Raw genomic sequence first — 16,312 nt, 5'->3', positions numbered from 1 at the left:
CATAAAGAAAATGTGGTATATATACACAATGGAATATTACTCAGCCATAAAGAATAATAAAATTGTGGCATTTGCAGGTAAATGGATGGAACTGGAGAATATCATGTTAAGTAAAATAACCGTGTTCCAAAACATTCAAAGGCCTGGGGCTGGGGTTGTAGATCAGTGGTAGAGTGCTTGCTTTGCACCTGTGAGGTCTTGGGTTCTATCCTCAGCACCACATATAAATAAATAAATAATAAAAGATATTGTGTCCATCTACAACTAAAAAACAAAAAGGCCAAATGTTCTCTCTGATATGTGGACATGTGGATGCTAACCCTTAACAAGGAAGGGTAGGAAGGGGAAGTAGAAAAAGGGGAAAGAAGGGAAGGAAGGGGATGAGAATAGGAGATTGTGGAATGAGCTGGGCCTAACTTTCCCACGCTCACATATGACACACACCCAGTGTAAAACCACATCATGTACAACCCCAAGAATGGATCAGAAAGGGAACACGTTGATTCCACGTAGGTATAATGTCAAAATATACCCCACCTTCATGTATATCTAAAAACAACAAATAAATAATTTTTTTTAATTCTAAGATGCACACACAAAAAGAATATATGTGATAACATAAAAGATCTCCAAGATACATAATGTGGCCCATTTTGGGTACACACATAAGAAAAACCACAATTTTTCAAAATCACCTTGTTTACCTGGAGTGAGACACACGGAGGGGACAAAGTGCCTTCAAGGAAGAAGGCCTAAAGTGGGGACCTTCAGGCAATAAAGTAGCCAGCCTCCCCGCCCCCCCCAGCTCACATTCTCCAATTTAAAAAGGTCGGGGGGCAAACAGGCCCCAAAAGAGGAACTCCCCCAGCCCCACCTCTGCGTCTACTTCCACCCATCTCTTTCCCAGCCACACCCAACCACACCCATTTTTATGGTTCCCCCAGCCTCCCTCAGCAGCCTCCCAGTCCCGCCAGCGCACAGCCTCCAGCCCCGCCTCACCTGAGCCCAGACACACGGACAGGCCAGCACCAGCCTTTATTGGGGAAGAGGTGCACCCACACCCACCCCAGCCAGGACTGCTTCTCCTGTGCTGCAGGCCAGGGAGGGGGAAAAGCAGAACAGAGAGGGCTGTGAGGGCCCCTGGGAGTGTCACAGGCCCCAGGATGTCACCCTCTCCTGGCTGCCAGGATAAACCTCCAGGAGTCACTAATGAAGTTCCAGACAGATCAGGACAAGTAGGGCACCAAGGCCTCTGCAAATAGAAGAAAGATCAAGTCACACTGTGCCTCCGGCTCCAGCCACCCACTGTGTCCTCCCTCCACCCTCAAGAACCCTGGCAGACACTGCTCTCAAAAGTGGACATGGCTACCTGCTTCCTGAATACCCAGCTGCAGCCTCTGGTCACACAGAAGTCCACCTTGTATCCCCGTCATTAAAAAGAGGAGATATGCCTATCCCCTTATCCTCTGTCCCTCAGCCCCCACTGCCCAGCCTTTCACTCCCCTAACCATCACACCGCCTGTCCGGCACACTGTCTGCACTAGCCCCACCTTGACACACCCAGGTCACACCCCATCTCTACCTTCCCACCTGACACCTCCAAGCCATACCGACCACAGCAGGTTCGCTCGGTGACACAGGGTCTTTCTCCCTAACGTCTTCTGAACCTTCAGCAGTCCCCTTCCGGGACCTAAGCTGCTCCTTGCACACGGCGGTTAAGTCTGTTACCTTGATATTGCTTGTTGAGGGGACTGTTCTCACCTAATTCACATCAGACCTGAGGGTCCTGTTGAAGTTCAAGGACTTTTGGGGTAGCGGGACCGGTGGGACACAGAAACGGCCGCATCCTGACTTGCAGCACTTCTTCCCAGCTTGACAGTTCTCGTCCATCATGCATTCCACGATACACAGGCCTACCAGAAAGGTGGGACAATTCCCAGCCCGCCCTGGGGGGAAGGACAGGTAGGGAGACAGGGCATTGGCTCCACTGTCCCCAGGTTCCATCTAGAACTCAGACACGGGGACTCCCAGTGAGTTGGCTCGGAACCCCTAACTAGGTTTCAACCCATCTGGCTGAGAAGCCAGGAAGCTAGAGTATCTGACTCTGAGCCAAGAGTTTTCAAATAGTGTCCCAAAGAAACTCGCTGGAGTCCCTCAGGGGTTGGTGGCTAGGCAGGTTTGGGGTAGGGACAAGTGGACTGCAGGACAGGCTCCCCTCTCCCCTCTCTCTCTCATGCTTGGGCTTGGGGGCATCACTCTCTTGTCCACCGCCCCTGATGAGGGCTGGTGCGCTGCGGCGTGCTTGTGAAGCACCCTGTCCCCGCCTCTTCTCTCAGACTTTATTGTTCAGATGGTCCCCAGCTCATGATGAAGGATTCTCAACTTTGGATGGTGAAAAGACGTACCTACTCAGTAGAAGCCACACTTCAGATGTTGAATATTTTCCTTTCCCAGACTACTTATAAGCAGCACACTGTTCTTGCAAGGCTGGGCAACTCAGCCACAGAAGGAGGTGGACACAGAACCGAACCTCTACAGTGGGCCATGACAGTGCTGAGCTAGAGGGTTTGGTAGGGTTGGGGTACTAAACGTACTTTCTACTTATGATGTGTTTATTGGGTGTGAGCCCATCATTAAATCAAGGAATATCTGTAATTCCTTGTTTAATTATCTGTATTCCCTGACAGGTTACATGCCACAGAAGGACAAAAGGCCAACACTTGGAGCAATTCCTGGGAATACCAAGGGACTAGACAAATCTGGGCCAGTGATTCTGAAGTGGAGTTCCACAGTACACAAAAGGAGTACTTGAAAATACACACAAGCTTTTTGGTAATATTGAAAAACCAAAGGAATTGGAACAGGAATACCCACCCGGGCCCTGTGGCCCTGGAAGGAAGGGTTGCCTTAGGCTGCGGCCTGGGGCATAGGAAGGTGACAGCTCTGGCTCCTCCCAGGAGGGAGAGCAAAGGCGGCCAGGGAGGGCTGCGTCTCAGGTCGATTCTGCAACCCAGGGAGCACTTCAGAACTTCTTCCCACAAGAGCCACCATCCCTCCCTAGATTCCTCATAGTGCAACCACCATTTGACCCAGCTATCCCTCTCCTCGGCGCAAACCCAAAGGACTTAAAAACAGCTTACTACAGTGACACAGCCACATCAATGGTTAGAGCAGCTCAATTCACAATAGCCAAGAACCAACCCAGGTGCCCTTCAACAAATGAATGGATAAAGAAAATGTAGTATATACACACAATGGAATATCACTCAGCCTTAAAGAAGAATGATATTATGGCATTTGTGAGTAAATAGATGAAAATGGAAAACATCATGTTAAGTGAAATGAGCCAGTCCCCAAAAAACCAAAGGCCAAATGTTCTCTCAGATATGTGGGAGCTAACACATAACAAGGGAGGGTGGGAGGGGGAGTATTTAAGTTCTTTGGATTAGACAAAGAGGAAAGAAGGGAAGGAAGGGGAATGGGAATAGGAAAGACAGTAGAATGAACTGGACATAACTTTCCTATGCTCATATATGAGTACACGACCAGTGAAACTCCACATAATGTACAACCACAAGAATGGAATCAAAATCTTAATGGGCTGGACACAGTGTGCACGCCTATAATCCCAGCAGCTCAGGAGGCTGAGGCAGGAGGATTATAAGTTCAAAGCCAGCCTCAGCAAAAGTGAGGTGCTAAGCAACTCAGTGAGACCCTGTCTCTAAATAAAATACAAAATAGGGCTGGGGACGTGGCTCAGGGGTCAAGTGCTCCTGAGTTCAATCCCCATACTCCCATCCCAAAAATTGTAACAGGCTGCATTCCACGTATGTATAATATGTCAAAATACATCCTAGTGTCATATATATCTAAACAACAGATAAAAAATAAATTAAAAGAAAACCCACCTCCCTTGATGTCTCCACGGCAGGTGTGGCCGCAGCCGGTGCTGCAGCATTTATGGCCCAGAGGGCACGCCGCATCCCCGTCACACTGCTCCTCGCAGGGAAGGGGGTCGTCGGGACATCCGCCGTCAAACCCTGCCAGAGAATCAAGCATTGAAATCCAGAGGCTCTCAAGTCCCGAGTGGGAAAGACACATTTCACTGTGTCATATGTTAACACATACATATATGTATATAGGTACATACTTACTCGTGTCCTGTATGCCATGTGCCCTGATGTTTCATATTACTTCTATTCTTTTTTTCAGTGCTGGCCATAAACTGATTTTAGCACTCACAGTCTGAAAACCCCTGTCCAGCTCTAAACCACTAGAGTCCTTCTGCCTTCTTTCATACTGTGGAAGACATTCACACTAGTCTCCTGGCACTCGTGCCCCGGTAAAGCCAGTCCATAGTCACTCTGAACCAAGGCTTACTTCCACCAATGGGACACTCACAAGAGTGACACAAGCAGAGACTTAAAAAACACTCCATTGGGACTTGTCCTCTTGGAACCCTTCTTGGAAACCAGCTGCCATTCTGGAAACCAGCTTGAGCTAGATTGTGAAATGAGGAGATCCCCATGGACAGAGAAGCTGGAGTGGAAAAGCCATCCTGGACATGCCAGCTGCACTCAAGTGCCCTGAATGGGTGACCTCAGCCTCCCATGTGGGTAGGTGAACCCCCCAGCTAAGCCCCAGTCAATCCCGTGAGACAGAATAAGCTGTTACTACTTTGGGCCACTACATTTAGAGATGGTTTGTTACACTGCAATATATAAGTGAAACGCTCCTTAATAGAACCCCATGTTTGTCCTGAGAGGCAATAAATCCACTAAAATGATTCACTTCTCCGTATTCTCTGGAAGTAGGGGTGACCAAATTAAAACGTAAATTAGAGAAACTTGTGCATTTCTGATACAAATTATCGCCTCATTCTTCCTTCTTCCAGTCCAAAGACAGACCATGTGGAAAGGGAGAGCAGCCTTCTTCAAGACCAGGAGGCAACTAGCAAGAGGACACAATCAGGAATTGCCAGGGAGAATGAGAGAAATCACTCTGTCTTGTTTGCACCACAGAGCCACCAGACCAGCCCTACTTCAGGATTTCTCATTGTGTGAGGACAAGGAACCCTGCTCTATTGAATCTTCTGTGGTGGGTAGCTAAACATATTCCAGACGTTCCCCCTCAACATCCCTGTGAAGATAATGAAATCCGGAGGAGAGAATGAGGCTTTCCCAGAATGACAGCTAAGAGTAACAAAATTCAGCCTCTTAATTTGCAATGAAGTACTTTCTGTGACACCATCCTTAAAACACGCAGTCAGCTAAGCCAGTCCTCAGGAGCTGGCCCACCCAAAGAAGGCCTCATCCAAACCAAACCAACTCACCATGACACATGTGTCCTAGTGTTTATTCCAGGGTTTTGTTTTCTTTTTTAAAATGGAGAGAGAGAGATGACAGGCAATTAATGGCTTCCTAGAAAACCAGACCAGGAGCAGCCCGGTGCTCTGCATAGCAACAGGTAAGTGTGCCTGCATTGGGTGGCCCCAGGAAGTCTGCTCGGGGAGAAGAGCAAGGGCTGGACTCCAGGGGGCACAACTGCAGCTGAACAGCGGGCTGTCTGACCTCCCCCTGGGATTTCCCAAATGTTTCGTGCCATTGTGAACTCAGGCAAGACTGGTCCTGAGTTTTCATTCAGAAAATGTGGTCACTGGAACCACCTGACACACCTCCCACACCTCCTCATCTGCTTGACCAACACTCAAGTTCCGTCTAAACAAAGAGCAAGACTTTTGTCCCACAGTTGAGAGGGCTGAGTGTGAAATCTCCCTGGTGGAAAAACCCAGTGACACACACTTCCGGAGTTACGCCATGAACCCTAGGGAGAGGGGCCGAGAGCACCTACTTCCCAGACTTCACCATTGTGCTGAGCAAGGTGCTGACGTGGCCAATGCCAAGAGCATCTCTGCTCTCCAGCCTCATTCCAGGACAATGCAGAGAGGCCCTATCTCTACTCCCTTCCATGTCGGGTATCCTTGAGGTCCCTGGGATTTTGCCAGGTTTTAGAAGCCATACAGGTCCTGAGGGTCACAGCATACCCCTTTGACTTGTGCCCGGCAATAACGTCACCCTGACTTTCGCTCAAATACCTGCCAAATAATTCCTTTCTTTCAGCTCAAACATCTGGAATTAATGAGGCCTTCCTTCCTCTTTTTGTCTTTTTTTTCTGTTATTGTTTGTTCGGTTGGTTGGTTGCTTGGTACTAGGGATAGAACCCAGGGGTGCTCAACCACTGAGTCCACAACCCTAGCCCTTTTTATTTTGTATTTTTTACTTTGAGATAGCATCTTGCTAAGTTGTTTAGGGCCTCACTAAATGGCTGAGGCTGACTTTGAACTTTCTTTTTTTTTTTTTTTAAATATTTATTTATTTTAGTTATCAGCGGACACAACATCTTTGTTTGTATGTGGTGCTGAGGTTCGAACCCGGGCCGCACGCATGCCAGGCAAGCGCACTACCGCTTGAGCCACATCCCCAGCCCTGACTTTGAACTTTCAATCCTCCTGCCTCAGCTTCCCAAGTCACTGGAATGACAGCATGTGTCACCGCCACTAGCAGACTACATCACTTTTACACTCCAGCAAGGCAGTCTTTATCGTCCTTTATACTCACCTGGAATCCAGTTCTTTCGAAATTCTATCCACTGGTTCTTTTTCTATTACCAGGACCTTTCAAAAACATGCCTCCTTCATCTCTTGGATAAGATCCTCTGCCTTTCACTTTGTCGGGCTAGGTAAGCTCGGTTCCTCATAAAGCATTGGTTCCCCATCACCTCTTAATGATCTTATGAAGAATCAGGATGAGAAATAAGAATGGCAGCCCAAAACTGGGATGGCCACCCAATCCCTGCATCTATACCTCTCCCAAGACCCCAAGGGATCACACAAAAAAGTAGTAAGCTGAAGTCCAGAAAATGCAGGCTTACTGCCGCCTCATCCCACTCCCACTCTGACTTCACCTCTACTTTCTTCCAGAAGGATGCCAATTTTTGTCATAAAAGTGAAATTTCAGAACATCTTAAGCCAAGAAAGGCCCTCTGAACTGTCAAACCTACTCCCCTTTTCTTGCAATCTGAGGTCAGTAGCAGCAGAATGAGGTCCCATTGATGGCAGGCACCAGGTCTTATGTCTTTTGAACCACATAATTTTCCCCTACCCTTCAGTAAGGATCACTCAAAAAATAATCAACCAACACTGAGACCCACTCTAATACTGCCAAAAGAGAAGATCCAGAGGCCGGCAGTTTTAGGGCTTTGGAAAAGTTATAAACCAGCATGTCAGGAGCCCTCAAGACCACTCACAGCCTCAGTGATTCCTCAGAGGACTCAGCATATAGTCATACTCATGGCTGTGATTTATTAGAGCAAAAGAATACAAAGCAAAATCACCAAAGAGAAAAGGTACATGGGACAAGTCACAAGGAAGCCAGACAGGTTTCTAAGAGCCCTTTCAGGGGAATCACACAGGATGCACTTGATTCCTCTAGTAGACAATTGTGACAATGTATGGGAAGCGTCATCTCCCAGGAAAACTCATTCGAGATTCAGTGCGCACAGTTTTACTGCAGGCTGGTCATGTAGGCACCCTCTGCCCAGCACATACCAAAGTCACACTCCCGGAAAGGAAAGCAGGTATTCAGCCTAAGCCACATTGCTTGCACAAACAGTCTGGGCACAATGAGCCACTGTTATCAATTAGGAAGGTAGCAACACTCCCAAAATCCAACTTCCCAGAAGCCAGCCAAGGGCCAGTCTTGCCAGCAGACCTTTCTAAAAATAGACTCCATCTTGCTGTACTAACTCTGCTTTGTACAACCTGAAGTGGAGATTTAGAAGAAGGTCGGCCAGCCAGGCATGGTGGCATAAGCCTGTAATCCCAGCAGCCCTGGAGGCTGAGGCAGGAGGATCGTGAGTTCAAAAGCCAGCCTCAGCAACAGCAAGGTGCTAAGCAACTCAGTGAGACCCCGTCTCTAAATAAAATACAAAAAAGGGCTAGGGATATGGCTCTGTGGTTAAGTGTCCCTGCAATACCCAGTACCAAAAAGAAAAAGAGAGAGAAAGAGGTCAGCCAGACACAGAGGAGCCCAAGCCATCAACCCATACAAAGGACATAACATAACGCATGTGTTATAATAAACAAAGCAGGCTCACAGGGGATCTGGAGTGATCCAGTTTCATTCACTGCGGAGGTGAGCTATGCAGAGCCCACAAAGACAACTCCTGGACCTTAATCTTAACCTTTTCTACAAAGTCTCTTCCTCCCCAGGTTCTCCCATCTCAGTCTAGAGCACAATTATCCCCCATTGCTCAAGCCTGACTTAACATCGTTCTTGACACGCCCTTTCCAGAGCCACTCACTGCTTTAGTAATGCTGTCAACTCCATCTTCAAAAGGACTCCAAGTTTTCTGAGGAATCTCCATACTGCTTCCCATAATGGTTGCACCAGTTTGCAGTCCCATCCTCAGACCAGAACTGAGAGCAAGCCCCAGAGTCTACCCATGCCCTCGGGCAACCTGACTGCCCCTCCACCTTGCCAAACATTCTGGCACTACCCATGGTAAACCTCTGGCAATGTCAGAGCTTAAGGAAAGCAGGAATTTTTCTTAGCCCAGGAAGAAGAGTTTCCTAGCAAACAGTCCCACTGGGTGAGTAGCCAGCCCTTCCCAGGAATGGAGCTGCAGAAAAATAGTTAACTACCAACTACTGCTACTAACAGACAACCTCACCTTCCAGGCTGGGGACCCTGCTCAGCCAGCAGGCTCTGAGACAGTGTCAGATCACCATTCTGACCTGCCTGCCTAGCTCCAGGGGGGAAGGAAACCCTTTGGGCCAGCCAGGGCCAGAGCAGTTCACAAAGGTACTGTGCTTGAATGCCAGCCTCGCTCTCAGCCCCGCAGTTCAGCTCTCAGCCTCAGACACTGGGAAGATAGCACCAGAATCTATGAGCTGCAGTGAGTGATCCGCCTAAGACAGATTCCCAGGCTTTGATTCCAGAGCTGAGCCTCAAGAGTCCAGGCAAGGAGTACAACCTTCTATTCTCTCATACAGGCAGGCTGCCCAAGACGGCTGCCTAAGCCAGGCACAAACAGCCCTAGTGGACACTGGGAAGGCATTTGCTACCTGTGGAGGCTTGGCTGAAAGGAAATGTCATGTGCTTGGAGCTTCAGAGTCTCTGAGAGGAGGTAATGGGGAAGGAGAAATTGATCCTGGTTCTGGGTAAAAAGGACAGGTTAGACACTGTACTTCTGACTGGGCCCCCTTTCAATGCCAGGAAGAAGAAATCCACTGTACATTAAGGGCCAAACATCTTAAATACTCTGAGTCATCAAAACAACCCTCCAGGGTTTATTCTTTCCATCTTACAAATAAAGGAACTGAGGCTCAGAGAAACAGAAGAGACTTGCCCAGGGACCTGCTGGCCAGTAGCTGGTGAACATCAGGCCTGATCCCAGGCCCCTGAAATCCCAGACCTGTGCTTTCCACTCTAACATGCTGCCACATGCACTCAGTGAGAGAATGGCTGTAGCTCCTTCAGGAAATAGAAGACCCCGTATTTCAGACAGCAGAGACGCCTAGGTGTAAACTCATTGATAAATATTTTAAAACTATGAAACAACACAAAGTATACCGAGTACACTCGAACAATAGGAAGAGATAAAGATTCCACATTGTAATAGTTAATTTATATAACTAGCATCACTTCAATAAAGTGTCCTTAAACATAGGCAATAAATTAAAAGTGGCCTTATAAGTAGGTATAATAAACAAGCAGTCTAATAATAAAATATACTGGGAAGCACAAACAAGCAGAAGTAGAGGAAAATCCTAAAACAACAGGAAAATAAAAAGGGGGACTAGACATGGAAGATGTGCCTAATTTCTAATACCTTTTAGGAGCCTCATGGTGAAGGAGCTGAAGAACACAGCAGAAAGCTGTCACTTCAACCTCCATAGTCTCCGACTGCCACCTCCATAGTGTCAGAGGTCTCCATCCTCGGCTGGCTTCACTCTCCCCCTTTTGCCTCTATGCCAACCACACCAGCTTGTTTTCACTTTCTTAAATGGGCGACTCCTTGTCATCTGAAGACCTCGCCACCTGTGTCTCACTCTTCCTGCCATATCTATCACCCCTTCACCTGGCTGACTTCGGCTCCTTCTCCAGGCTGCAGCCAGGCATGGTGGTGAACGTCCGCAGTCCCACTGACTTTGAGGCTCAGCAAGAGAATTGCAAGTTCAAGACCAGCCTCAGCAACAAGATCCTGTCTCAAATTTTAAAATAAATAAATAAATAGGGCTGGGAATGTAGTTCCTGGATTCGATTCCCAGTATCAAAAAAGCAAACAAACAAAAACAGTCCCTACCTCAGACACACCTTCCTCGACTCCTCCTCTGAAGCCAGTCCCCCCATTATTCTTTCTCTCAGAGCCTTATCACAGTTTGACCTTATGTATTTACTTACATGCTTGTTTGTTAATAATCTCTCTTTCTCCCCTACTAGGTGATAAACCCCATAAATGCATGGACAGAACTACTTTGTTCATTATCATATACCCAGAACCCATCACTGGATCTGATAAACAGAAAGCATTTAATAAAATTTGTTGAAGGAATGAATGCATAAGTGGAGAAATAGAACCCTGTAAGAGGGAAATTTTTCTTTCAAATATCTCTCCACGAGAACCAGAATATACAAGAATCCATTTTCAACGGGAGATGGCCATCTCCTGTGAGTGCACAGAAGGGGTAGAGTCTCAGAAGCAAATGATCGGAGTCTTCCAAATAAGCACCCGGATTCTATTTTACTATCTCTTTACATATTCTTGAGCTAAGGTTTTAATAGAGAATATTGCAACTGGGAATTGGAAATTACCCAATGGCTTTCAAACCTGCCTACAAATAATAGGCCCCCATCAACCTTCTGGCACCTTCCTCACCTAGCTGGGCCACATCCTACCAATCATCATGGCTTCAGTACCATTTGCATATCTTTTTCTTAAAGTTCTCATAATATAATAGACACTTAATTATTGTTTCTCAAAGTGAAGTAGGAGTGCCAGAGGGTGTGTGCATTTTGAGAGAGAAACCAGCGGGTCAATCAGACCTCAGGGTGCGGGGGTGGGATGTCTTACCCAGCTTGAAATGAGAGACTGGGACCACACAGGCTGTGCTGCAGCCAAACGTACAGCACTTCTTTACACCTGGACATGTGTCATCGGTGGTGCAACTTTTAAAACAGGATCGTTTCCGAACAATCCTGGGACAGATTCTTTTCATCCCTGTAAAGAAACAGAGATGGCAACAGGAGGGAGATACGGTGCCCTGTAACACCTAGAAGCACCGCGTAAAGGAGAAGCAGAGGAAGGGTGTCACTAAAGCCACCAACAATAGTCAACACTTATGAAAACATCTATTGATATTCACCTTTTCCCAGGAACAACACATTTGATTCTCACAATTATCTCTATTTTACAGATGAGGAAACTGAGGCTATCACTTAAGATGCGATTGAGAATGTAGCTCAGTGGTAGAAAGAATGCTTTGCATGTGCAAGTCCATGAATTCAGTCCCCAACACACACACACACACACACACACACACACACACACACACACACACACACAAAGAACCTTAAGATTTTAAAGTTTGTTTAAGGCTTAAAAGGGTCTGTCTGCTCCTAAGAGAAATCACTGTCTTAAACAGGCTCCCCTTCAGAACTCTACCCCTCTTGTGACTTACAGGAACTGAGTCCAAAGTAAAAGACATTGACAATCAGTGGTGTGCTCTTTCCTGATAAAAGGCAAAGAACTGGAGTGCTGAATAATAAAGAAAGGACTCCTGGCTGGGGACGTAGCTCGGTGGCAGAGCAGTTGCCTAGCATGCACAAAGCCCTGGGCTCAACCCCCCATGCCAAAAAAAAAAAAAAAAAAGACAAATCAACTTATGAGGAAAGGAGATCCCCTCTTTTTTTTCCAAAAAGGAAAAATAAGAAGTTCTTTAGGCAAGTTAGATAGCAAGAGCCAATCTGAGAAGCAGGAAGCTCTTGGTTTTATCCATCCCAAAGGCAAGGCCAGAGAGCATACTGGTATAGTGTACTCCATGCCAACATACCTATAGGGATGTATTCTCGGCAGACCTGACCACAGCCCGTGCTGCAGCACTTCTGCCCAGGAGGACATGACTCATCATCCTGGCACAGCTCTTTACACGGGTTCTTATCAGGAGGGCACTCTCCCTCTTTCACTGCAAAAGAGAACAAAGAAAGTTGGGAAACCTGATTAGGCCTTGGGAAATGAGGAACGGAGCCCAAGAGTGCTTCAAGAACTTCAGCATCTCCAAGCATTCCTATCCAAAATATCTCAGCACCCAGCTTCTCCTCCTCCCACACAACTACTAACTCCCTTTCACCACTCCTAAAGCACCAGCTGTGCTGCACATTCAGAGCTGGGGTGATCCTGGTGGTCTCATTTAATGAGCTCTAAAGAATAACTGGAACTTCTAGTAAGTCCTGTCTCCTTGTCCAGAGAAGGAAAAGAAAGCCAAGAGGATTTACCCTTACTGTCCTAAGAATCTATTTATCCAGTCCTGTCCTACAGAGATGATTGTCTCCACAAAAGAGGAACCTCACACTGGGAGCAGGCAGGGGAGACTTCTCCTCTGGTCACTTTATGTTAGCCAGGGATCCCAAATGATAGCTCACCATGCTCTTCTGCTGTTACCCAGGATGCCAGGAACCCAAAAGCTAGAAGTGCCTTCAGAAGAAAGAGGTAGCTTAACATCCTGATGATGCTGAGGTTGAGATGTGAGCCCATTTCAGGCCAGAGGTGAACACCTTCCCAGAGTATCAACCAAAGAAAGGGCAGGACCAGAGAATCTACCTCAACCCAGTCCCAAAGTCTTCCCTTATGCAATACTGCCCAAGAATGTCTTCTCCTGACAACAAGAAGAGTGATTGGTTGGTGATGTGTGGGAAAATTCCTGACACTACCATAGGGCACATGTGATGGGGTGATCAAATTCTGTAATGCAGTTTCACACAGTACCCCTAGACAACAGTGAGGATTCTAGTGGGAAGCTGGAAAAAATGGAGGGAGAGTCATTGGATAGAGGATGAAGAGAGCCTCCAGGTCTTTCGAAGGACTTGGGTGAAATGACAAAGGGAAGGACTAGAGGCATGACTTAATAAGAGAACAGCCAAGCTAAGCAAATAACAAAGTTTACCAACATTGTAGTTCCTGCTCATCAGAGCAATCTACAAGAGACAGAATGAAATGGCCCCTTAGAAACTATAAAAAAAAAAACTATAGAGCAGCACTACTTGAGTTTGTTCAAAGCTAATGCGAATGCACCAAAACCCTACATTTTGGCTAGTTGGTAAACTCGAGAAGAGTTGCTATGACTCACAGCACATATGTCCCCTTCCCCTATCTCTTCTTCCTCTGTTTTTATTTTATCTGTCTTACTCGTGTATTTGGTCAGCTAGTGGTGTCCACTGGCACAACTTAGCACTGTAGGGCTAAAGTGAGGGAACATTAAAAGTACAAGGTAAAAATCTCCTTAATACAGCCAAAGAGTTTGGTGCAAGGAAGTTGCCCTCAATGTTAAAAGGCTGATGTTGGAGCAACGAAATAATTAAAACTTGTTTAATATCTAGTATGTTCTTCATATACATTATTTATTTTAATTCACACAATAATCTTGCAAAGGTAAGAAACTTGATATAAAAGTCAGGTATGGTGGTGCGTGCCTGTAATCCCAGCTACCCAGGAGGCTGAGGCAGGAGGATCTCAAGTCCAAGACCAGTTAGGGCAACTTAGTGAGACCTTGCCTCAAATTAGAAAATAAAAAGGACTGGAGATGAAGTACCCAGTATAAAAAGAAGGAAGAAAGGAAGGAAGGAAAAATTGACTCAGAGAGGCTGGAAAGAATGTTAATAAATGGTAGCCTCTGGAACATTGGAACAGTAACAGTATTATTTGAAGGGCTAGTTGTACCATAGTTTTAAGCACTTTGTATGGGGGGATGGGATGTGGATCAGTGGTAGAGTGCTTGGCTGGCATACATGATGCTCTGGATTTGATCCCCAATACCAGGGGGGTAAAATTAAGTGGTTTGTAAGAATTAACTCATTACTCCTCATTACAACCCTCTAAGGCAGGTGCTATTATTCCCACTTTACAGTTGAAAAACTAAGACACAGAGTTTAAGAAAGTGGGTCACATAGCTAGTAGGTGGTAGAACAAAAGTAGGTAGTCCAATTCCATATCCAATATTTTTTGGAGGATGGCAGGGGGCGTTTACTGGGGACTGGACTCAGAGGCACTCTGCCACAGGGCCACATTCCCAGCTCTATTTTTTTTTTTTTTAAGAGACAGGGTCCCCTCGCCTTTGCTAAAGTTGGCTTTGAACTCGCGATTCTCCTGTCCCAGTCTCCTGAGCCGCTGGGATTACAAGCCTGTGCCACTGACCCGGGCCCATATCCAATATTCTTAACCACCATTCCACATCACATTTGAACCCTGATCTTTCTGACTGCAGAACTCCTGCACTTTCTACTACCCGATATTGTCATTTTCTCTACCACCCATAAATGAATCCAGTTCTATTCGGGGACATCTTACCTCTGAGACAGAGCTATGGGGGGCCTGGGGAATGCCACAGTTAAGCCCATCCTCCCAGCTCATCCCAGAACCACTCCTCGGGGAAGAGAAGCCCAGCTCTCTGCGGGCAAGGGAGGCTCACAGAGCAAGACCCAACCTTCATTCTGCTGCCCTGGAGACAGCCCTGAGGTCAGAGCGAGGAGAGAGGCGGTGCGTGTTTGGGGTGGCACAGGCCCCGCTTTCCCATGTGGGGCTTCTGGTCCACGCATTAGGTCCCTCCAATTTTGGAGGCTCCGAAGGAGATATATTAGAAGCTGTAGCCCGCGCGGTGGCGCAGCCTGTCATCCCAGCAGCTTGGGAGGATGTCATCCCAGCAGCTTGGGAGGACGGCGAGTTCCAAGCCAGCCTCAGCCAGAGCAAGGCTCTAAGCCACTCAGCGAGACCCTGTCTCTAAATAAAATACCAAATAGGGCTGGGGGTGCGGCTCGGTGGGAAAGTGTCCCCGAGTTCAATCCCCAGTACCTGACCCCCCCCCCAAAAAAAAAAGCTGTAGTGTTCAAAGACCCAACTGCAGGTGTCACCGTCGGACCGTGCGTCCCCTCAGCTCCCAACCTCAGCCCGCGGACACCTGCTCCGCTCCTCCTCCCCCGCACTCGTCCCGGGCCTTGGCCCAGCGGGGAACGGCCCTGAGACACCCACAGTCCCCCGGAGGCTCAGCGCTCCAGGGAGGGAGCCCCAACCGCCCCACACGCAGGGTCTCCGAGGGCCCGCGACCCGGGTGGCGGTTCGGTTCCCATGGTAACCCCGCAGCTGCCGGCGTCGCGCTTTCCGGGCCAGTGGGCGGCGCGCTCCGGTGACGTCACGGCGCCACTTTCCGGCCGGTGGCAGAGTCGGGCTGAAGTTGTGGGGGCCGGGGGCGCCATGGGGGCCACTGGCGACGCCGAGCAGCCGCGGGGACCCGGCGGGGCTGAGCGGGGCGGCACCGAGATGGGTGACGCGGGCGCAGCGGGGCAGCTGGTTCTCATGGTGAGGGCGCCCCGGGTGAGGCCTGGGCTCGGGCCGGCCAGGGCCTCGGGCTCCCGGGACCCTGGCCCGCGGGCGAGAGAACGCGGCGGCTGGTGCTGCCGAGGGGTTGCCGTTTTCGCAGTCCACGACCTGGATTCAAGTTCTGGCGACGCCCTCCTGGTTAGGTGCTGAGGGCCAGCCTGGCATCCCCCAGCCCGGGCTTCTCTCCTGTAGGGCGGAGATGATTAGTACCCGCGACCTCGTCGAGTCGTGGCGAGGGGATGGTAAAAGCCCTAACGCGCCCGGCAAAGCAGCCTGCCACCGAGTGGGCTCTGGGTGCTCCTCCTGCTGCTCCAGGAAAGGCGGCGCTGGGACTTTGAGGCAGGAAACTTTTTCTCGGTTCTTTTTCCCTAGCAGCACCTTCCAATCACTGTCCTCCCCTTCTCCCCAAAGTGGGAGAGGGGGCGAATGGATCCGAGAAGGGATTTCTAGGCTAGCTTCATACTCATCCTCCACCATCCCAGTGTCACAGGCCTTAGTGACATTTGCTCCCTTGATTCCCACAGAACCCTTGGAACATAATGATAAAGCACCGGCAGGTGCAGCGAAGGGGCCGGCGCTCACAAATGACAACAAGGTAAGGCTAGCCCTTAGTGGGACTTACAACCCAGGCACAGAGGTGGGCGAGAGTGTTGGGATCCCCACT

At 48.4% G+C, this 16,312-nt stretch overlaps 2 protein-coding genes across 7 annotated transcripts in view; one reads left to right on the top strand and one right to left on the bottom strand.

Moving 5' to 3' along the window:
• Nucleotides 1-1,016: 1,016 nt before the first annotated feature.
• On the bottom strand, nucleotides 1,017-15,707 carry Wfdc3 (WAP four-disulfide core domain 3). 2 transcript variants are annotated; one of them, XM_078052070.1, is made up of 7 exons: nucleotides 15,230-15,707; nucleotides 12,702-12,934; nucleotides 12,113-12,244; nucleotides 11,134-11,280; nucleotides 3,909-4,040; nucleotides 1,762-1,946; nucleotides 1,017-1,252 (listed from the first exon to the last, which is right to left on the bottom strand). In XM_078052070.1, the coding sequence occupies exons 2-6, from the start codon at nucleotides 12,811-12,813 to the stop codon at nucleotides 1,762-1,764; spliced, it is 708 nt and encodes a 235-aa protein (XP_077908196.1). In that variant the 5' UTR covers nucleotides 12,814-12,934; nucleotides 15,230-15,707; the 3' UTR covers nucleotides 1,017-1,252. The 2 variants fall into 2 exon arrangements, with proteins under 2 accessions (XP_077908196.1, XP_077908195.1); XM_078052069.1 differs by having other exon boundaries at nucleotides 1,762-1,913; nucleotides 15,230-15,705.
• Dnttip1 (deoxynucleotidyltransferase terminal interacting protein 1) overlaps nucleotides 15,453-16,312 on the top strand; it is a 22,911-nt gene continuing 22,051 nt past the window's right edge. The window contains exons 1-2 of one of the 5 annotated variants that reach the window (XM_040274584.2): nucleotides 15,453-15,627; nucleotides 16,173-16,243. In XM_040274584.2, the coding sequence (XP_040130518.1) occupies nucleotides 15,523-15,627; nucleotides 16,173-16,243 (176 nt within the window). In that variant the 5' untranslated portion in view covers nucleotides 15,453-15,522. Of the gene's footprint in view, nucleotides 15,628-15,856; nucleotides 15,988-16,172; nucleotides 16,244-16,312 lie in introns of those variants that run through there. The other 4 variants (XM_040274585.2, XM_013358663.4, XM_005325261.4 and 1 more) reach the window with 4 other exon arrangements.

Source organism: Ictidomys tridecemlineatus, chromosome 5 (assembly GCF_052094955.1).
Source record: "Ictidomys tridecemlineatus isolate mIctTri1 chromosome 5, mIctTri1.hap1, whole genome shotgun sequence".
Classification (NCBI taxonomy): domain Eukaryota; kingdom Metazoa; phylum Chordata; class Mammalia; order Rodentia; family Sciuridae; genus Ictidomys; species Ictidomys tridecemlineatus.
This window is presented reverse-complemented; position numbering and strand designations above follow the sequence as displayed.

Bases quoted from the DNA above. Each gene is read 5' to 3' on its own strand.
- Wfdc3 (XM_078052070.1), bottom strand. From the start codon at position 12,813: ATGGGCTCACATCTCAACCTCAGCATCATCAGGATGTTAAGCTACCTC. The intron at 11,281-12,112 runs GTATGTTGGCAT...GTTTCTTTACAG, and splicing joins CCGAGAATACATCCCTATAG to GGATGAAAAGAATCTGTCCC. The intron at 4,041-11,133 runs GTAAGACATCCC...ATTCTCTGGCAG, and splicing joins AGTCTCTCATTTCAAGCTGG to GGTTTGACGGCGGATGTCCC.